Genomic DNA, 23,713 nt, shown 5'->3' on the forward strand with positions numbered 1-23,713 from the left:
AAATGAAAACTTAAAAGATCACAGTGCAGTCAGAGCACCTGTAATTATCAATACTTGCCCTGTGGGAGAATGTATATGTATCTTGCAAAAGCTCCAGAGCAGCCCCATGTCTGAGCCAGGATTAGAAGTCAGAGTTTCAGAGCCTCTGTTCCTGCCCCTTGCCCAGCCGTAGCCCCTGCTTCTGCATGTGGCTTAATTGTTCATATGAAGTAATGGTGCGGGTGGTAGAAGAAAGGAACTGTGCATACTGAACATGAATTTTTAATAGGTAAAATCTTTTACATATACATGAAAAAGGATGGTGGCACCAAAAAAAGAAACCCTTTGTAATTGAATACAAAAAGCAAAGCTCTCGCATTGGAACTTTGGTGCAGTACTGTGATTGCAATTTTTCCCCCTTTCATATTAAGTCTTACCTATCATTTATCCTGAATCATCATCATTTGATTTTTAAAAGCAAAACCTTGAGAAGCCATTTATCTTTCCTTGTTCAARATTCTTAGCTTTTAAGATCAAAGTTACAAGATGAATAATGCATACAGGTTTTCATTCCTTTTTTGTGTGGCTGTCTTGTGACATCAACAGTTCTGAATGGCTTACACTCTTATTTTAGATAAGTTGTAACTTGAATTCCTGATTCCTGTTTCTTATCCTGGCCCTTAAATAGCACGTCAAAAATATGAAGCAGTCGTTGTGTCTCGCACAGTGCTATTTTTACACAACAGAGTGATGAAAATGTTTTTGACAATATGCAAAAATAAAGCCTCTGATCTTCTTCTGTGACAGGAGCACCTCCTTAGAGCTATCATCCACAGGAAAACATTTTATTTATTTGCCCCACATTTTTTGTTAATGAATTACCAAAAAGAACTTGGTTCATTCTTATTGGTGGAGGCCATTCACAGCCTCATTGTGCTTTGACAGGTTTAAAAGTACATACGTGATTCCAACATCATTTCAGTCATAACAAGAAATAAAAAAGGAATCGAAGAAATTACTATGCATATCAGTTAAAAAAAAAGGATTGTTTTGATTGGAGGGAACAGTGGAAAAAGCAGAAATTAATTCCCTATCCACGAAAGGTCCCTTTCCTTTAAAAGATAAATTACAGTGGGAAAAATTGCAGAGGGTAGGTGAATCAAGAAAAAGGAAGGAAAATTTGATGGAGTAGAGTTTGTTTTTTGTCAGGAATAATGCTCTCAACTCTTTAAAACAGCCATGTTCCTGCCATAAAGCTATGTTCTGTAGTACTGTTATGATGCCCTCTCAGTTCATTCAAGGTGTTTATCCTGATGTCTTTCTCCTCCCTTTCTCACTTCTTTTTTCTGGGCCTCCTCTTTTTTTTTTTTTTTTAATCAATTTCTTAATCTTTTTTCTACAGCTCCCCAAAATACATATTTTAGCTTTATATAAAAGGAATGTATATTCTAGTAGAAAATGTAATGCTTGCTCCTAGGATAATGTAGTCTATCCTGTGCAGAACTGCACACAAGATMATGAACTGGGTGCACAGCACAGAAAGCAGTAGGGTAGGGGGCCAAGTAACTACAGTTAAGTGTTTTATTTCATTTTAATTGTTTTTCTTTTTTGGAGCAGATTAAAGGGCAGGCAGCAATTTCCTATAAGCCCCAGGAGAGTTAGAAAGAGAAGTATATTTTTTCATCTGATTCCCAATATGTATTTGGTCCCCCCAGCAATTTCCTTTCTTCCCAGTCCTTTTTCTCCCTTCTGTCTCTCTTTTTCTCACTTCCTGAGAGGTTTGACTCCCTGCTCTACCTTTCTCTTTCCTCCTTTTGCTGATCCCTCCATTGCTGGCTTCCTCAAGGATCAAGGGCAGGTTTTGTTAATGATTTATATTTCTTCTGTTATTAATATTGCTTCCTCTGGCAACACAGTTGGAGCTGCTGTGAGTTAACTTGGCACCCAAAGGGGAAAAAAATGTAAAAGATTGTCAAAAAGAATTTGGAACCGCATAGCTATCCCAGAGGATGATGAGAATGTTTCTAAGTCCTGATGTTTCTTGCTCTGAATTTTTCCAAAATGTGACATTTTTTTTCTGTGTTCCCTCTTAAAGCTTTATTTCAGGGTCCCTCTCACTCTTGCTGGATTCTCTTTACTCTTCAGATTCTTTAGCACATGCAAATCATTCAAAATATGTCTACTGGCCAGTCTTSCCTGTTGGCTGTTCGGACCATGACATGTCCTTCTGTTGTCTCCTGCATTATCCTCAGGTCAAATTTCTTGCCTTCCTCCTCAGTCCTCCCTGCATGCCTGCTTCGTCACTCCTGTGTCTAAACCACTCTGGTTTCTTCACATCTGCATCACCACTGCTCCAGCATTTAGGCAAAGGGTTCTGATGGTATCTTCTGCCACGCTGTTACTTGCCATGTCACTTTTATATTATCACAGCGATATCTGAGCCCTTTTCACTGGTACGTTAATCTTTATGGCTAGCATTAGTTGCATTGTTTTAGTAGTTCAATTAGTTTTGTGCATTGTGAGTGTTTTTGTTTGTTTGTTTGTAACTGAGCCCTAAAAACATTACCCTCCTCTACAGAAGACCCTTGGAAAACTGAAAAAATCTGACTAATTCTAATAGCCTGAGTACCATTAAAGGATAATTGACTTATTAACAAAAGAATAAGAGAAAATTTTGAACCCAAAATGTTCTATTCCTGTTCGTTGTCCTCTTTCTCCTCCTCCACTCCATGTAGAGGCTGTCATACTCGCATCTTATTTTACACTCAGCTCTTTGAGACAAAACTTTTCACCTCTTACTCATTCATGAGTAGTGTCCAGTCCTGAGCCCAGCTGTTAATAGTGACAGCTCCTGCTTATTACAAGCACTGAGGTAAACGTGGATTGAAAATCCCAACCTATTACTAGATTCTCCCCTCGCAGCTCTTTGCAGGTTTGCCATTTTAAAGAGCAAAGCTATGCAGACTTTGTCAGGCAGATGTGAGCTCATTCAGTTTGCTGTTTGAATCGACCAGAAGCCATATGGCAGCGGTTAATGTGGCGCCGAGCCTGAGCTAATAAGCCCTGCTGAGAGACAGGCTGGATCACTCAGGCACGGTATTGTACTAATATGGCCACACAGCCTCTGCTGTGCTGAGCGTAAAGGCAAAAGCAGCTTGYATTGGCTTGCAGTGTTCATGCTCCAAGCCAATGCAAATGGCCTGAAAACGCCCGTGTGGACTTTCCCTTCCTTCTCAATAGCATCTTACACTCAACTGTCTCTAATACTTCTTTGGAGGGCAAGCCACTTTCTTCATTGGTGTGATGTGCTTGCTGCAAGAAAACGCCAGTTAGCCAGCTAGTCTGAAGTGCTTATGAGTCATACTCAATGCCAGAAGTTGTTCTAATTAGTTTAAACGATTCATTTTTAACCCTGAGCTTCACCCACCCTCTATGCAAGGTTGTTGGATAAAGTGTAAGACATGGCAGGCTGTGCCCTGGGGCACAGTGACAGTACATACTGTAGAAGAATCTACACAGAAGAAAACAGAGGAGAAGGCTAATGAACCAGTCTCTGGGAAACTGAACATTGGTAGAGAATAACCAAAGTCACCTCTTTTCAATAGACATCTCCAAAGGATAAYGTTGCTGGGTGGATTCATTGGAATGGGAGGGAGCATCATGATGCAGGGTGGCAAATGGGCAAATATCAAACGTCTGCAGACTGGGGAGGGTGGCAGGTCCAGTTAGGCGTGTGCTGGGTTTCACAGAGACTCGATTTTTCATTTAGGGCCAAACTGACCTCCTTGTGTTTGCAAAGATATGCCATGTAATAACGTAACCTGCTGTGCAAGGTTATGAGACTTAGAGAGACAAACTGAAACTACTGAAATAGAAATTCATCATAATTCATGTTAGATTAGAAGGCTGATTGTGGTCATTTCATAGCTGGCATTTTAAACCAAGTTACTGCTGATCCCAGTGTCAGAAAATCATTTTCTCCCTACAGCTAAGAGTTGCTATCCCTTCTGTTTTCTCATCACTTTCACACAAAAATGTTCCTTTTGCATCAGTGGTGCCCATTGCTTCAGCTATTTTATTTTTTTTCTTGCCGTTTAAAATGTGTTAGGCATGAAGACATATATAATTATGGTTTTTCTGTATTGTTTGACCCAGCAGCAATAGAAGGTACTCCTTTGTGTGAAATAAGTATGCATTTTTCTATGTTCAACTTTATTTTACAATGATTTCTACATTTAAATATGAAAATAAAGCAAAAAAGAATGAAGTTCTGTTGCAGATGCTCTGCTGACTTAAAGGAATTTGAAAGCTCCTTGACTGAGTCAAAACTCTCCATGGATTTCTTTTGTCCCTGGTCGTGAACTGATGACCTAGATAATAAAAGAAAATAAATGCCTGCAGCAAATAGGAYATGTGTTAGATATCTGAGTTTTGAGACTTCCACTGGCCTAGACGTAAGACTATGAGGATTTTCTTGTTAAAATGGCTTATTGAGAGTTTTGAACCTCTGGGACCATCTGAAATGATAGATGTGGAGTCTGGGAAGCTTCTCCTCCTTAAAAAAAAATCAAAGAAAAAGAAGAACAGGTGGCTGCTATCTCAGACTAGGTTACTTGAGATATCCAGAGCATGCAGAACTTTATGATTTGAGTGGCCAGGAGCAAAGGTGATTTATTACGCTGAGAAAGCAAGTCCTTTGTTTTGTTTAGCTGATACTCTAGTTGTTGTTTTGGGGGGGATGAGTAAGGGAGATGAAAGAAGGATGTAGGAGGGAAATTGTTTCTTCATTCATTTTATTCTCTTAATGAAAAAGAAACATTTGTGTTTGCTTGGCTTTTTTTAAGCAGTCAGGAAAGCAGACTTTGCTTGCATTATGCACAATAAAGATGAAAATCAGTTTTAGAAAGTTATTTCTTCTCCTGCCCTCCTCTCATCAGTTATATGGAAATCCAAAATGTATAGTGTGGACATCCTTCTCTGAGTCAAAAATCCATTTTTGGAGAGACTGTTCTTCCCAGCCTCTTTGGGACTGCTGTGCTGTGTGCCTTCTTTGATTCCAAATCATGAGCAAAAGCAATGAGAGACAAAGCAATATTTGAAGAATCAAACTTCTAAGAGCCCTTTAAGCTAAAACTAAAGTGTTGAATCACATCCTGGAAAAAAAATGTATCAAGTATACAGGAAACATTATACTGTCACGAAGCACAATGAGCTGTTGCACTGAATGCTAGTCATTTCTTTGTGTTACAAGTTGTATTAAGTAAATAAAAAAAGGGAAAATAAGCAATCCTGATTCCTTACTTTCTAGAGTCTATCCATGTTCTGTTACCAGAATGTGTGTGTTTTGGAGCTATAGAAAGATACTCTTACATGGACCTTGTACTGCTTTCATTTACATAGTCCTACTTTTTGGTCCCTGGAAACAGCTTAACATGCAGTGCTCAGTTTGAATGACTTGTTCCTTCCATCTTTATTATTTCTCATGTTGTCCAGAGCATGAAAGTGTAGGCAGTGCCCAGCAGATCTGGTGCCCGACATGTCAGATCTGCTGAGCAGATGAACATGCCCCGACAGACTGAATCTGACGCTCTAGGTCTACCACAGGTACACTTAGGACAGACGCCGTGGAGCATGCGCAGCATGTACAGACACAAAGCATGGCTAGGGTAGACTTCAGTCCAGCAGACATGGGATTTAGTATCCCTGCATATCAAATGTGTAAAATAGCACTAGACACTTTCCGATCTTCCCATGTTCTTTGGTCTATATTCCTGGACCTGTGAGCCTTTGAAGCAGAAGTCCAAGTCCAGAGAATAGCTTAAGTAAACACCTATTTTGTATTTGTAGACAGAAAATATTTCTATTGATGCAGAGTGAAAGACCTTTTAACAGGCAACTATCACCGAAATCAGTGGATTATTTGTGGCAAGTCTGTATTAGTGAAGTGAATCGACCCAACTCCTCACTGGTTCYGTTTTCCAAACACTGAAACCCTCTACTTTTGGGGGGAAAAAAGTACATTTTTGTTCTTGAAAGTCTCTAGTGGACATTATAAATGTGATTGTTTTTGGCATTTTTGTTATTCCTAGTCTCTCACACACAGCAGCAACCACATGTTGTCACTTAAAATCTAAATATCGGATAACTGCTAACTGAGACTTTATTGTTTATCATGCTTTTTTTAAGAATTGGTTTTGTAAAGTAAAAATGACACTAACTCTAAAAGCATGTTTAATAAAACCTCAACAATCTGTGTGCTGAGTTTGCAAATATTATGTTCTCATAATCAAAAGAAAAATGTAGAATAAAAATAGTGGAGAAGAACAGTGCCCATTTTTGGAGCCTTGAACAGATGTAAGTGATTAGAGCTTCTTGTTTGGTTTGCTTTGATTTTTTTGGTCTACTTTTTGAAAGTTCTGTCAACTTCATTTTTGCTTATTTCACTTTGTTTGGATAGTTTTGCCTTACTAAATTTCCTGTGATGCTTCTGGTTATATGAAAAGTCTAGTCCAAATCACAGCACTACAAAAATAATAATTTTTCAGTTCTTGGGTTTCCTCAACCCAACAGAGTACTTCTCTCTCTCCAGGTAATAATATACTCACAATTGCTTACTGCCAAGTTCAGATATTCACCATGTGCAATAGCGTGGGACTAACATACACATTGCTGGGTGTTATTCCAGACTCCTGTGTAATATTATGCAGGACCAAGCCTGCCTTCTTCTGGTTACCCTCCTCACAAAAAAAAAAACAAAAAACCCAAACCACTCTCGTTCCTTATCTAGCTATAGGTCATTTGTTGCTAATATTTTTGCTGCATTTAGCAATTCATTGGGGGGTTTTTTTCCTCCTCAAAAATCATTATCTAACAAGAATCTGTTTGGCACATAGACACATAAAGATTGTCCTTTTTTAAAAGCAGAAGTTGGGCGATTAGTTGTACTTGGATCTAATTATACTAATTTTCTTCTAACTCAACAGATTTTCTTTTGCCTCTGTCTTTGCTGTTGTTGACGGTTGCCTACTTGCCTCTGCTGGGCCCCTTTGTTCTGCAGGAGAAGGCATAAAGGAGAATAAATTACTCAGATAAAGGGGGAAAAAAGTAAAGTTTTTTTTTTTCTCCTCCCTACAAGTTTAAGAGAGAAACAAACTTCCAGGGAATATAATGTGGTTAAAAAATAAAACTTGAGAAAGTGAAATGCTCTCCTGAAGTAGATCCTGAAATCTTTCTAGCACTATGTGGAATATACTTACTTAATTTTGAAATTAGCCATAGAGATGTATGCTTATGTAACTTTGCCTTCCCTCACAAAATTTGAAGCTTGGTTCCTTGAACAAAAAATGTGTGACTCGAGATCTTTTGACCGTAATTTTTAATACTTTTCCATCATGACTTCTCCAAGTGGTTATGCCATTCAGAATACTGAATTTTTGAAAGAGAAACGTGTTGACATAATAATGTTGTTTCCCGTGCTCCCCCTTTCCCCCCCATTTTCAACTCTGTAGATTTTGCTCTTCCGATTCACCTGTAGCTCTTTGGCTCTTCAGACTGCTTTGAACTCGGGTGTTCAGTTGAGCTTTTGTCTCCAAGTTTTTTTAAAACCTGACACAAATCAAGTAAGAAAAAAGTTGCTTGTTCGGTGTCTAATGTTACCATAGAAGCTGCAAGTATCTGACTGGGGTCATGGTGTAGTTCATGGTAGATATTCCAAATTGCAGGAATGAATGGTGCTTTTCTCTCTTGGGCCTGTACGTTGAATAGAATTAAAGATGCGCTGTTTTTACCACAAGAGTGTAAATCAGTTGCAACAGGGTTTCAAAAGTGAACTGCAAAACATTTTCTGAGAGAGAAAATTATTGTACAGTGAAGGAAAGATTGCCCTGAGGCAGAAAGTCTACAAGCTAAGCAGAGCAGATTCCTTGTGCCGCTGCTGCAGTCTTTCTATGTGATTTTTAGCAAGCCATGAAAATGTTTGGTACTTCTTGTTCAGCATTTCATGAGTTGTGAGAGTGAATTCATTCATTCATACCTGTAAAGCACTCTGGCACTATCACAACAAAGTGGCATTGCGCCACTTTGCCAAAGTGCAAAGCGCCCTTACCTCCTGTATCATGAATAGGCTCTTTTCGGCAGACAGTATCTTCGTTCACATACCATGCACCAGACCATGCACCACTCCACATGTTTGTGACTGTATAAATGCTTGTGGGATCTAGCCCAGGTGTAAGTATTTTGAGATTTTATTCTAAAGAAAACATTTCTTCTCTGTACAAATTGTATGGTGAAGTGTCAAAGTGGTTTTGAAGTTATTGTCCCTTGAAGTCCGTGATCTTAAAAGTTTGCTAATAAACTAGGAATGACTTTGTAGTAGGTACTTTGCATGCTTATAACTCCTATGGGAGACTGGCATTCATAAAGACTGTATGATTAGAACGTTTTATGCAAATTCAGCTTGTGCACATCCTGTACTCTCAGTGTGAAATTCTGGCATTGCTGAAATCAGTGTGAATATTACCGTTGACTTCACTGGGACTAATATTTCACCCTTTCCATGAAAACATATAGCATCATTTAAAACAAGTGAAAAGTCCCTTTTTGAAGTGCTAAATGAGTTGAGGTTCTTCATCTTTTTGTTGTTGTTGCTACTTCACTGTTTGTTGCTTTTGGCTTGTTTGTCATTAAGACAGTTTCCTTTTATCAGCTGGAGTTTTATGGACATATTCCATTTTCCTTCTCATTTTTTTTCCTAATGAGTCTTCTGCTAAAAGAATTTCAATGTTATGTTTTTAGCTGGTATCTCCTGCATTTCTGATTCTTAAATATTAAGAATTGCCCAACTGGAGGTGACAGTTATAACTTTGTCTTCTATTATATTAAGAAATTATTACCTAATTTGAAGCTTTTATTCTTGAAGCTAAGAAATCTAGATTTTGCAGTGGGAGGATAAAACTTTATGTCAGCAATCTGGACATTTTAAGTAGAACACAGGGAAATAACTTTTAATATTTGCAAAATGTTTAGGAGTAGATGGAATAACCACAGCAAATAAACCTGCAGGCCTGCTTTGCTATTTCTGATTTGAAAATAGAAGGTAACCTGTGAAAATATTTGTCTTTAGGATTTCAGCAGGTGGAGAACCACGTTCTCCATACATTAACCATCTCAATAAATGCCATTTCTTATACTGTTAYGAATATAAATTTCAAGAAAGAATGCAGCTCCTAATCTTTCTGAGAGATACATATCTCAGACTGCTGTGTCAGCTTTACCATGCTGCAGTGCCAGTAAGTCTCAGATTTCCCCGGGGGGATCATCCCCAGGGATGACAGCTGAACCTTTGACCCTTCTGTTTTGGCTGTCACCAAGGTTAACACATCATTACAACTTGCAGTGTTCATTTCTGTGTTCAGGATACCTGTCCATTTTATCCTGTATCAGCCTGGACAGTTTCAAACAACTTAAAACAGAAGCCTCAAGTCTCTTACTGTTGTTTTGTAGGAGTATATTTTGTTTATTTTTGAGACTGAATTATGTTTCTTTCTAATTTGTGTAAAAATAGGTGTGAAATTTAAAAACTTACCATTTCATCCCTGTTTTTCCTGCATTAGTAAAATAACAATTTTATAATTATAAACTAAAATTAAAATTTCAGGAAGCATTTTACTTTTGCATTTGAAAATCAGCAGCTGCATACTAGTGGTGTTCCTTATAATACTACACAGCTATGCAGTGCAAAACAGTGTATGGTTACAGACCAAAGGACATCACTATGTATTGGCTTTGTGGAATAAATTCTAGCTACTGACATGTTAGTGGCACTTTCTATATTTGAATTTTTCCTACCTAGATAACAGCTTGGATACTTAGCCTGTTATGATTAAAATGGGTTTTGATCTACCAACCTAGAAAATTATATTTGCAAATGCTGTTCTCGGGATTGATACCTAGTCAAGGCAACTCTTATAAAAGAGATGTCTGTTGACCCTGAGTTTCCTAATGTGTATTAACATTCAGTATTTTAATGCATCATGCCCTATAAGTGTGCTCTAAGCTAACTTCATCTTTTTGTCAAGAATTTCCTCTGATACAACAAATATGCCATTTGACTGGCCCAGTCTGCTCCTGGGTACTGTTATGCCCATCAGTTTTATGTTCATGAAATAATAAAAGGAATAGATATCAAACCAATTTTATTCTCCCTCCTACATTGTTTCATGTAACTTTCACATATTCTCAATAGAGAATTAACAGTAGCTAACACTGAAATGTTTTATAATATGATAATATTTTTAATATGATCTATTTTTTCAGATATAGTAGGCAATGCCAATCCAATTTTTGCTTCCACTGATGGAAGAGATGACTTTTAATTCCAAACGACACATAGCCTCCTATATTATACCTTTGCATTCTTTTTCCTTACTTTCGACAAAACGCAATCTTTAAAATAGGCCTCTAGGTGTTACACCTAGCTGTTACTGCCTGCAGCATTTAGACTGTACAATAAGTTGCCCTATGCTCCCTTTATATTCAGTTGGGAGAGGTGAGATATTAATGGGACAGTGCTGTATCCTTTTCTGTTCTCTCTGATCTTTCTGAACGCAACACTTTGGGTAGCAAGCCTTAAATCGCTTATTGCTTTCAGTTAGAGTCATGTCATTTTCCTTCTCTTAGACTTCTCTGGAGGCTTACAAAAATCAGCATAATAACTATGTTAACTGCAGGTAGCTATGATACCATAGGCTTTTYCCTTTGGAAGCTTTTGAACAGTAGATGATAATGATGCAAAAGAGCTTTCTTAAAAGGAAAAGTATTTTTTTACTTAACCACATCATCACAGCATATAGTAAAGGAAATGACACTTTAAACCAGTTTAATATCTGCATGCATATCTGACTAATTTAGCATCTAAACGTTCTTTCAGCTGGAATTCCATATGTGCAACTTACTCRAATTCCCGCTTGAGAAGTTTCTGGTCTTCCACTCCTGGGGAAAGCATGCACCTCATTAAATCTCGCTTCCTGCTTTGATTTTCTCCTCCTCGCGTGTCCCAGAAACTGAGCCGCTGCTTTGGGCTCCCAATATGTCAGGCTCAGCAGAAGGCCATGCCGCAGTTTCAGCAGGAACCTCTCCTCAGGGTTTGTTGGAAAGTAACCTTTAGGATCATAAGCTCATACTGCCTTCTCTGCGGTATGTTTTCCGGCAATCTTGCAATGCAATTAGCTTGCTGTGCAAACAGATTGAGCCTGTATCAATCTATAAGACATTATTACAGGCAACTACAGTATATGCAGTATTTTAATACTATATGCACAGAATGGTCTGTATGTCAGATTGCTCTTCAGACAGATGTTTGAAAGTGTCACTAATAATATCTGTAGTACAGTGTTTATCCTTTAGTCCATGTAAGTCTTGGAAAAAAGTTTGAATCTAATTGAATTTTCAGATTCACCTAAAATTTCAGTATTCAGAATTCAGTATACAGAAATTTAACAACAGTTTAAGCATTGTTCTGCAATACAGTAGAAATATTTGTATTATATTCCACCAAATATTTCTTGCCCAAACTTTAGGTCTGTGGAAAACGTGGCATTACATTGCAGTCCATTGAAATCACTAAACCAAAACTGAGCCTGCAAATGGCTGGGTTTTTTTAAATCTCATTAAGGAAGGAAACTTTTTAAGATTTTATGTCACTTTTGTCAATTGTGTGGTAGCACGTGCAAATGTTTGAAAAGTAAAGGGAACCATCAGAACTCATTTTTTTGCGTTGTGTATCAATCATTCTCTGAAGTTCAGACTTTTTGTCATGACAGTCTTCTRTTTTCAGGGGAGTTTGGCTTTCTTCTCTTCAAAAAACCCCCAGCAATGTGGCTGTCTTAGAAAAAGTCAGTATGAAGAACATGAAATACAACACATAATATAGTTGATGAAGTCTTTTCTCAGTTGACTTTTTTTTATTTTTGAAGTTATCATACTTTGGGGTTTTTTAGAAGACTGAGGGAGCTTATTGATAAGGTCTTTTGTTTGCACAGATGCGAACAAGGCAGTCCTTTAGATAGTGTCTTTCATGTCTGTTCAAATACATTAATTTTTCCCAACTCTCTTCAGTGCATGTTTTTTGTTACTTTTCTTACTTTTCCTTGAAGTGCATGAGCATGGGAGGAAGTCAGCAAAGGAAAAATTTGCAGTAATAGGAATACTACTGAAAAATGCCAGTCATGTAAATATTCTTTTCCTGCAAATGTTTGTGTGTGTTAGGGGTGCAGAGTGCAGTTGTAGAGCATCGCAGGAGTTGTGCCATCAGACCTTGGTGGGGGCCGCATCTGAGGGCTGCTCTCATTTGTCCAGTTTGTAAGCAGTAGTGGGTCATTCAGGATGGCACTCAGTCCTTGCACGCCGTGGGCTACAAGCAGTGCCTTTTGGTGCTGTGCATTTAGGACAAGATGTTGAAAGTGGGATTGCAATATGTTTGTCTGATAGTCACAAGTGTTAAGTATCCCCTTGTTTATACCCAGCAGCCAAGGACTCCTAACTTTAGCCGTCTGCGTTTGAAAAACTTGGTCGGGATCTTAAGCAGATGAGTCCTTTAAATGGACTACAAAAGGTATATATCCTTTCCTTTTGTCATGCTAAACAGCCAGCCAAAAGAGTTAATGTCTTTAAAAGTTAAGTAATTAATTCAGATTGGATGTTTTTACTTTTGTTTTTTTATCTGTTTTGGAGGCTTAGTGTGGCTGTTTCTGTGTATTTAGGGAGGAAAGTTTACTGTGGAAATGCAATAGCAGTTTTTAACTTCCTGACAATGTAATAAAAAAGTTAATTCATATTAAAGGAACTGAAATCTGATCAGGTTTTAATTAGTTTTCCGTAAATATCACTTTCTATTCATTATATATTTGTCATAACATTCACATAGAAGACATGCAAGTTTCTTACGTATGTTAAGATAGTAGTAGTTTAAAAAAAGGCTGGCACACAGTCACAAGAAAGACTCGGAAAATGAAAGTGCTGAGTAATTTTAATTTCTCAGGCGTTTTACAAGCCCATTCTACCAACAGCAAACTGCCACAGGCAGGAAACACTAATTTCCATGCAGAACTAGGCCAGCTTGCTCTTCCTGTAGTAAATACAAATGAAAAAAGCTGAGCAGCTGACATTTCCAGTGTCCAAAACAATTTCTCCCTCCTTCCAGCCACTTCCCCCCCVCCCCCCATTGGTGCAGTTTACAATAGCCTTTTAGCAACAACAGGAATTGTCCCGGGAGTTTAAACACACCATGGCATCGGAGAGGAATAGCACGAAACTGCTGCAAAGGAAGCAATTATCGCAGCAGGGCACCAGAGCCCCCCCTCAATAGCTCAGGCAGCCCCTGACTGGGAGCAGAAAAGAGCGCGCGGCGGCAGGCAGGCGAGGGGAGAGGGACCGCTCTCCRGGTGTCCGTCCCCTCAGCTCCTCAGCTATTCATGCTGTAATCGCCTCCATTTACATCTAAATTTAATATAAAAATATATTTTATAATTTTTCAAGGTTAARTTTTGCAAAGTATTTCTGTGTCTGTAGTGCGAAGTTGGTAGCTCTGACACTTCTTTGGAAGTAAAGTTGATTGCAGAGTTTCAAAGTGAAATATTTTGAGTGAGCAGTCAAATCTTTCTCAAATTCAAAACTAAGAAAATATCAGTTTGGAAATATATGAAAAAAAACGCATTGCATTTTTGCCATCTCTGACAAACTTTGATTGGTTTGGCTCTCGGTTTGTATCCTGTAGCATAAGGAGCTCAGGTTTACCCCCAGAAGAAGGAAGGAGGGAAGGAATTCCTCCTTCCCTTAGGCAGCTACGGAGCCAGCTCACAGGAGGAAGGCTTGCACAGACAATCGAGTGTTGGAAGTGAGACAGTCAAAGGAAGGATCTGGGAGCTTGTAATTCCTATTCCTTTCAGTGAGGAGCCAGCAGTGGCCAGCCAGACTCAGAGGGGATTGTCCCCCTTTCTCGAGGCTAGGAGGATCTGAGCAAAATTTGCTGCAGCCCAGCAAATTTTATTTGCTGCAAACTCAGCAAACTGAAACTAAGGCTGAAAATAGTGACCCGCTGCACAGACTCATAGCAAGAGAAAAATTGTATAAAAATATCTTTTTATTTCTATTCTTTCTTCTCAGACTGTGAGGATTTTTTGGTGGTTGTTGTTTCAGAAGTTACTGTACTTTTAGGTCTAGTAGAATCTGGCTTTTGTATTTTAAAAGCCTTTCAATTTCTTTTGGGAGGTCATTGTAGGCCTATGAACCTCCACCTCAAAGCTCTTGACTTGAATCCTGTCAGACCAGCTCCCTGTGGAAGACCCTATATCAGGACTTTGAAAAATCACATATTTTGATGCCATGGTAGTGAGAGATCTGCACTCTGAGAAATGCCTTTCGTCAGATTAGAGGACTTAGTGGAGTTTTTTCTACCCATGCTTCTAAGCTTTGAAGTTGAAAATTAAAATTCTGCTGTTGGACACCCATATTGCTGCACAGCTTCTCTTTTCTTAGTAACTTTTAGGTCTGGTTGTTCACAGGGAGTAATTTTATATCACAGTATCTTCCGGGCTTGCCCCAAACTGATGCAGATAATACATGGACATTTGGATCTGTCAGAGTGTAATTGTAACTCTGCATTCAGTGTGTCCTATCAGAAGAACTTAGGGCATCTGAATATGATTTTTAGTGCTCGGTCACCAAGCTAAAAATCTGTCTCATAAAAAAGAAGTCTGTCTCTGTCTCAATCTGCAAAGTTTTTCAAATGTTTTAAGTAGGAAATAAGCCCCATAATATTGAATTGTATTAAATTGTATTAAATCCATATTATAACCCAACATAACTCCAGATTTAGAAAAGAAAGAAGACACAGGTCAATACCTACAATGAGGATTAGGACCTGAAATCCCCTTGAAATCAGCAGCAGAGTCCCCTGAAATAGTATTTCCCCCCCAGTTTTGCATGGTTTAGGCATATTCTTCAGCACACTAAATTGCTGGCTCTGGTCGTGTAAACAGGCCCATGTGGCCTCTGGAGAGCCAGGCTGAAACCACACTTAGCTTCTTCCTTGTGGACTTTTCAATGCAGCCCTAAAGAATCGCCTTTCATCTGTCTTTTGCAATGTAAACATGCTCAGTGGGAAATAGGCTGCTAAATGTCTTTATAGATTTGGGCTATATTATTTCTTTCATGGTTAGCAGATAGATATTTTTTTAAAGGTCTTAAAATTTGTGGTTTGTTAGGCTTATTTTTCTGTATTACATCTGTGATACTTTAGGTAGCATAATAAAAACCTGAGAGACTTTGTGTGGCTAATTAACCCCAGTTGGTTTAGGATTTTATCCTTGTAGGTGTGTAAATAACTCAGTGGTGGTGGTGCTTGAAAAAAAATCCTTTGTAACAGATCATCTGACTTGCTTAAGGGGAGAGAAATGAAGACATACCAGACACTGAGTTCAGTTCAAGTTCATTTTTATTTCTGATTTCAACCACTGATTGCAATGAAAGCTATATACGCCCCAGTGCATCCAGGATAGATTCATGCAATGGCCTAAATTTACAATCTTACAGAAATATCTTCGTCTCAGTTACATGCACATCATTCCCCTTGGTGTCAATGACAGTTTTGCTCACTTGTGTGTTCTGTGTTGCAGAAAGATTGGTTGTCTCCATAGATTTTTTCCTGACCCAAAGGATGTGCTTGTGTGTTGCTAATTAGTTTTAAGGTTAGCAGGTTTTCTGTACACAGTAAATACTATACTGAGAAGTGGTTTCTGAGGCAGGGAGTCCCTACACTTTTTTTTTTTTTCTTTTCAGATCTCAGTAAAGCAGATTTAAGGCCATGGGGGTAGTTGTAAAAGCTTTTGTTGTAGGATGATTTTAATCTTGGTTTATAATAACCAAGAAAGTACTACATAATAAATATTTTGTATTATAGCTGTGAAAATGTTACAGGAAAGTATTTTACTGGTTCAAATATTTTCATATAAACATAGCTGTCGGTTCAGAAATTAGTTCTGATTAATGTGAGCCAATATGGCCTATTTTGAATTGAATCTTCCTTTGTGATTAACAAAAGCCAAATGTTTGTAGAAAATAAGTTTTGGATTGTTATCATTTTAAATTTCTGAAAACTGTCTATGCTAAGATAGGGATTTTTCTTTCCTGAAGATTATTTATGACGTTCTACATACGTCTTGGCCGTTCCCACTATCTTGTTAATTGGGGGAAGTATCAGCCGCATATGATAATTCTGATATTTGGTGTCCTGTGATAATGCCAAGTGCTGAATCAGCTTCAGCTTCCTCTGAAGTCACCAAACAATTTAGAGCACAACAAACCCTTAACRCTTTGTGGATCTCAATCTTCTTGTAGATTCAGTCTTTAAAGAAGAAGCCATAAGAAACACTAAGGCTTTCTCATGAGCAGCGTTGAATCTGATTCTGACTCTCACATATCCTGGCCAGATTGGCAGGGGTGCCAAAAGCGGCAGCTTGGATCAATTGTCAATATATCTACCTTAAATCCTCTTTCTTTTTAAGTAGAGCCATCTTTCTATGCATTTGGCACCAGTCGTTATAAATGCTATTTTCAGGCCTATCATCATTGTAAGACCAGTTCGTTGATCTGCATGGTAGTGGGAAGCGAAGTGACTTACATTTTGTCATGGTAGATATATGGTATAGAAAGGCCAATTAAAAATATCTTTTAAACTTCCTTAAAATAGAATTTTGTATGTGTTTGATCTGGGGAAGGCAGGACCTAGCTTCTTTAGGTCTGATAGAATCAGACCACAAATGGGAAAGATTCATCTTTCTTAACCTTAGTGAACAARAACAAATTTTAATCATTGTTGAAGACTTATTCCAAATTTTTTTTTATGTCTAGTGTCTGCTCTTTAAATAAATTGTAGTGGGTAGGGAAGTATTCATGGGATTCACAAAGCTTGGAACAAGATACGTGTTTTTAAATAAAATTTTAATTTAAGTCTGTCTTTTTCCAAACTTCTCCGCTAAAACTTCAAACTTGTCTTCTATTGCTGACATGCCATTCCTTGCAATCTGTGATGCAAAGGTATGTAATAAAGTGGATATACTGATCTGTTTTAGGATACTAGGCCACATAGGGAGAAATGGGCAAACTCTTGTGTTTCCCAAGTCAGAAATAAAAGTGCTCTATTTTAGCTGTATCTGCCTTTGATGACACCATTAGTTACAATTGCCTGTGCTCACTTTGTTCTTTAACCATTGTATTGTCATTTATAATTAGATGGTACACTTTTAAAGTAAAGACCATGTCTGACAGGTTAATATCACATGCCCATCACATTTTCATTTTAAATAATATGTGATATTATGTATATTTGAATATTGTGATATTACATGTGCAGAAGCCAAGATTATATGAACAGAGGTCAGTGTGAATTTCATTTCCTTATGGATTTAGGTTTGCTTTAGAATTAATTTGCAATAGTTCAGATTTCATTTATTAAATAGAATGAAACTAGGAGTTAAAAGAAATTAAATGAAAAGATGCTAGTGATCTTTGTATTTGGACTTTCCAAATAATTTTCTCATGGCTTCTCTCTTTTTCATATTCCATATCACATTTCTGTGAAAAGTAGATGAATCACATATATAAAAATATTTGTAACACAGACAAAAGATATGATTTATACATACAGAAATTTACAAATATCCACTCACATAAGTATATAAAATATGGTCTTAGGATAAGTATATATGTGTACAACTGTATGAACACTTGGCGGTGTGTTGTAGAACCCTTGGATAAGTTTTTATGGATTTAGTTTATTGAAAGAGAAATTTGATTCATTGTTTATATGTGATTTTTTGCTGCAGGGTGGTCATAATTTTCAATTCTAGGCCTAGTTAACTGTATGGTTGCCTCAAGTTTTCTGTAGGAACATTTCTTACTGTTGGTGAAAGAAATAACAAAATGGGTTTGCTTGAGTGAACAATTTGCTCATGAGGAGCAAAATATGGTCAGGCAAGTCACAGAAAGTAGCTTTCAATGAATCTTTATATATCACCAAGCTATCATATATTCTGTTGACGTGTATGCAACAATCCATATGTGTTACAGGCAACTGAAGATCATCTGTGAACTGCTTATCACAATCTGTGTCTCTTACCAGCATTCAGTACTATTTTTGCATTCTCTGCTTGCACAGCCCTGATAAATTTGTTGGTAGGTGAGGAACAGAACAAACTCCTGAGGAGACATAAAAAGTGGGGGGAAAAAAGCCTTAACATCATTTCTGTGTAAATGAAACATGATACCAACTTCCATCTTTTCAGAATTAGACTTAAAGCTTTGGCAGATAGCAAATTAGTTCTTTTCCCATGATACGTGATATCTACCAGAGGTGTAATAAAACAGKTTGGTGCATCTTGTTTACTAGGAGGAAATTACTTCTCTTTGGGTTTAATATAACAACTCTTGTGGTCGCTTGGGATGAAATATTATACTGTCTGACACTTTTTCAACACATAATACTATCATTTCTTCCTATAAAGTCCAGCTGATATATTCAGGCAGGGGCACAAATATGAAGGGAAGACCCCTGGTGACTGTTAAGTGTCGACACACTATGAATATTTTTAATTTGCATCACTTCAGATACTGCCTCCAAAGGTGGTTTGGCTCTTTGCTGCTCTAAATCCTGGGTATGAACTTACAGCCTAATAAGAGAAGAAAATGAGTTTTAATGTAGCAGTAATTTTTATATATTCCTACAAAAATGCATGTGTATTTCATTGTGTACTTTCTTTTAGTTAAAGCAACTGGTCTGTAATTCATAGGTATCTGTAGGATTTCCTGTTGAGCAAAAACATGGCAGACTTTGCATATGTATTTGTCATAGCTACAAATTTAATTTGCAGTGTCTTATTAATATATAGAAGGGCATCATCACTCTTACCCACAGGGTGGATAGATGTTTGTTAAAAATTTATGGAAAACTCAGGTAGTGAACCAACAGAGGAAGTATACTTTTCTTTTAGCCATCTATGAATGCTCAGTTGCAGACATATATAATTCCACATGCACTTGCACGTTTTATCAGAAATGTGTAATTTATCACATTTTAATGGAAGTGTTATACACCCACATAGTCATCATGCTGGCTAAAATTCTAAACCCTTCTGCTGCTTTCAGAAGAAAAAAATCAACAAAGAAAATAACTCTAGAAAACAATAAAATGCTTTCAGAATTCCGCCTGGGCGCCGTAACTACCTTCACTAGGCATCTCATGTCTTCATTGTAAGTTGTGTCTCAAAGTCCATGGCTAGTCCTTAGCCATGAGGCGGGAAAGAGAGACTCCATAGATTTATGTGGACATGAGAGAATATTTCCACTCTCTCTCTTTCCTGATGTAAATCTCTAAATAACTTGGAAGTGAAGCAGCTTTCAATAATTTTTTAGGTGTCTCAAATGTTTCTGCTTTAGTGCCTTCCTCTGTCTAACTTTTAAAGAGTTAGACTTGTGATGAATAAAACTTCTGACATTGCGGGTAGATACAAGAAAGCATTTCGCTAACATCTAATAAGGTCTCTAATACATTCCTAGAATAGTTCTTGCTGGAGGTTAGGGTTTGTACAAAATACACAGTTATGTCAGATTGTAAAGGCTTTGGATGGGATTTTCTTAAGTGCTAAAATCACAAAGGAGCACAAGTGCTACTGAACATCAGTGGGATTTAAGCTCTTAAGATATGTATGAAAATCACAACTTTTCACCTACATGGGTTTGAAATCATCAGGTAATTCTTGTGACTCTTGTGACATGCAAATATACTTTTATGTTAAATCCAGTGCATTCCAATATTGATGCACATGAAAAGAATACATTTTTATACACATRTCTGGATATATTTATGTAAGTACCTCAAAATGCACATAGACATCTATATAATTTTTTTAAAACCTTTTACATACATTAATTGAAAATAAATAACTTCCTGTGATTTAGGGAGATGTAAAACAGGAATAAATATAGATAAACTTTTAGTTATGGGTTACATTCTCTTCTCATGCCTACCATTTGAGGCAATAAACAATCTAAAAATGCGCTTAGTTTCTTGTAGAAAATGTATTTGCAGGTCACCTTTATTTTTCCATTCTTCATGCCTCAAATCCCCATTGAAATTTCAGCATTACTAGATTTCTGGATGATAAAGGACATACCTTTTTTGTTCTCAAACAATGAGTGCCAAAGGCAAAAGAATGAAATTTGTATGCAACACTATCTACATTACATGTGGATGTTCATTTATCTCAATAACTGACTGTCATCTTTGTGTGCATACATCTTACAATGATAATAAGAGCCCAATGTTGCTCAAGATGTAAAATTTTCAGGGAGAGATTTCTAGCTGCAGGCAACCTGAGCAAAGTACCTTATACAGAGAGCGTTCTCCTTATCACTGACCACATTAGACCCTTTAATGGAGCTTTATTTTTTCATTCCACCCATGTCTTGAACTTCACTGGTTATCGTATGTGATTTGAGTCATAAGCATATGTTCACTTAAAAATGTAATTAATACAATTAAGTAGTATTTTAGTATAACTGCAGTAAACATGGTATGTATTCAGTTGCTCTACGCAATTTCACTGCATTTTGGTGAACTTTGTAACTTTTCAACCATTTTGTAAAGCAAGGGGGAGAATAAACGTTTCTAAAGGGAGATCAGATTTTTTCATATGCTTTTAATATATTTTTGAATAGAGTAATAAAATTGGGAATCACAAGGGGGAAATATGTTGTCTCGTTTTGGGTTACTGTATTCCACTGTCTTCCAAAGAACTGAATTAAGAGTTGAGAGCAGAACATTATTAATTCATTTCTCAGTTAGGATTTAATTGTTTCTGCCCAGCTGCTTATCAGCCTTTAAAATTGTTTATTTAAAGGTGAAGAATTAAAGGGTAAAATGTTTCCGTTGTTTCCTTTAGAAACGAAAACCAAAATAAGCACAAAATTCATTCAGAATAGTAAGCTTGACCCACAGTAGAATAATACATACATTTCTTATCAAGAAAAAGTCATTGCAACACTTGATGTGAAAACAGGATTTATATCTAGTGCTAATTTTTAGTACTCTGTCTAATTATATCAAAACACAGTAGTATTTGGAAAAGAAGCGTACTGCTTCTGGCCAATGAGCATTAAATGGAATATTGAAAAGCCAGTATTACATTAGGCAGAAATAAAAAAAGAGTAACGGGGTATAAATTTGAGAGACTTTAAAACAGAGTTGTAAAAATAAGACTCAGGTAAGCAAGTTTTTGCATAAGAAGAGGAAACTAAGTTAGTAATAAGGGTTTTTTTTATGTTTCATGTTTTGGAAAATGACTGCTAACTTGTTTTTTGTCATTATCTATAACAAAAATGCCTTTTTCAAGTTAATGAATATAACTTTGATTTTCCTAGATCAGAGGAGGAAAGCTTATGATCACATACACAAGAAAGAATGATGCCGGCAAGTATGTTTGTGTTGGAACAAATATGGTTGGAGAGCGGGAAAGTGAAGTGGCGGAGCTCACTGTTTTAGGTAAGAACGTCTCTTTTAAGCCTGTGCTGAAGATAATGTCCATGGAAATGAAAATGTCCAACTTTCATTTTTCCTAGGAAACTTTTTACTAAGGGTCATTCTCCTCTGCTTCCTTTTCGATGTTTATATTGAAAATGTTCTTGTCACAGTTGTGGTCTAGCAAATGGGTGATGGTTAATGCCTTTGCAGCCCACCTTGGAATGTTGTTGCTATCAGAACTCACTTTCATGCTTGGCTTTCAAACTGAAAATAACTCCAGTGCTCCCTGACTGCATCAGAATGATAAAAATAGCAAAACAAAAATTGATATCAGGAAGCAGACCCTTAATATTTCTCTCTCATTAAAGAAAATTAGAATTATTCTAGATTTTTATTCTAAACAATTATCTTTTAAGTTATAGTAGCATGTGCTGAGTGCTACAAAGATACAACAGGTCTCCTTGTTCAAATCATCCTAATGATCATTAAGAATAGATTTTCATTCAAGATAACTTAGTTGAAAATTATATTTTTTGTTGCCATTGCAGAAAAGAAGCTATAATTCCATTGCAAAATCTTCAGCACGTAAGGCTTCGCTCCTGAGCTCTGTAGATACAGTTTTGGAAGTTTTCATTCAAACTGTATCTGATGTTACTTCAACGTAGGGATAGCTTAATTCTATTTGCAGAAGGAATAGAAATTTTATTATCACAGGACTTTCCAACCTGAGAATATCCAAGCCATGAGTTCAGAACTCTTCAGTTTCCATTACGGTGCTACTGCAGTTATCCTGGCTCTTGCCTTTTTTCATTTCATTTTACTTTATTTTTAATTTGGGTCTAAGACCTGTCTTCTCAGTCTTTGACACTTTCATCTGTCTTCACTGCTTTTTAGAATCAAGGCACGGGGACCTGTCCTGGCAAGTCCTGTTCAGAGTTTTATATGAAGCAGGCTTTTTCTTAATGAGATGAGAGCATATGCTATCTTAAAGTTGCTGAAATCTTACCAACATCCAGCAAGATAGCGCAGTAACTTTTTAGAAGCTAAGGAAGACTTCCTGTGATCTGCTATGTTGTTTCTTTTTTTTATTATTATTATTGTTTATAGACACTTTGAAGCATTTGGGGGAAAATTTATTGTCAAATAGATTTAGAACTGCCAAGCAAAATACAGAGTTGAAGGCATCTCATGGGTATAGTTCTGACACTAGGCTCCTGTTTAATTTTACTGGTAACTATCCGTCCGTGCACCCTACCACTAAGCAAAGGATCATGATATGGATTGTTATATAATCAATGCTGGAAAGTATTACTTTAATTCTCTTGCTGAAAACTTTTAAGAGAGATTCATTACAGAGATATGGCTTGCTTTGCCTTCTTTATCTACATCTGGTTTTCTCTTCAGATGTATTTCTCATTTTCAGCCTGGAGAAACAAGTAAGGTTTTCTTTTTAAACAGGAAAATAAAGCTTTGAATGTCTTATCAGTCTATGTCTAGAAGTCTTTAATACACTTTATTCTTTCAACTCAGGCCTGTCTTAGACCGAGAAGCATGCTGACTTCATACATTAATATCATTCAACATAAATCTTCTGTTTATGGTTTGTGTTTATTCGGAAGTTGAGCTTTCGCTTTTAGGTCTCTACTTTAGATCAGGGGGAGGATTATATGCCAGAAACCGTAATACTAGAAAGTTTCAAAGTGATCCTTGCTAAGCTTTCCTTTTGTTTACCAAATAACTGTGTGACAGAGATAAATACTTACACTAGTATCAGTGCTGATTTCCCTCATCCATTTATGTGTTTGAATAAGAGGAGTATGAATGGGCAGACAAAAACTCTTGTTGGACTATTACTCTTCCTTTAGGAAATTGGTCTAAAAACTATATGCCTCTTGTGGTTCTTGGTGGTGCACAGCAGTCTTGGCCTTACCAGAACAGCCCTTTTTCTCTTTCATAATTTAGTTGAATATTCTTCCCAAAACTATTCTTACGGTGAAGTTTAATCTGGAATGTTTTGTCCTGCATACAGATTTTATACTTATTGCACCAACAAGAAAATAGGGGTGGGGTGGGGTGGGGTGGAATGTTTATATATGTATTTTTTAATTCACAGTTGGATTCATTTCTGTAGGTTGCTGTTTTATTTCTCATTTCTTAAAGATG

General features: G+C 37.0%; 1 protein-coding gene across 1 annotated transcript in view; it reads left to right on the forward strand.

The window, feature by feature from the left end:
* Nucleotides 1-23,713, forward strand: part of ROBO1 (roundabout guidance receptor 1) — a 651,980-nt gene that overhangs the window by 543,804 nt on the left and 84,463 nt on the right. The window contains exon 5 of the mRNA XM_026075994.1: nucleotides 21,451-21,571. Within this exon, the coding sequence (XP_025931779.1) occupies nucleotides 21,451-21,571 (121 nt within the window). The remainder of the gene's footprint in view (nucleotides 1-21,450; nucleotides 21,572-23,713) is intronic.

Source organism: Apteryx rowi, unplaced genomic scaffold (genome assembly GCF_003343035.1).
Source record: "Apteryx rowi isolate R43461 unplaced genomic scaffold, aptRow1 scaffold_42, whole genome shotgun sequence".
Taxonomy (NCBI): domain Eukaryota; kingdom Metazoa; phylum Chordata; class Aves; order Apterygiformes; family Apterygidae; genus Apteryx; species Apteryx rowi.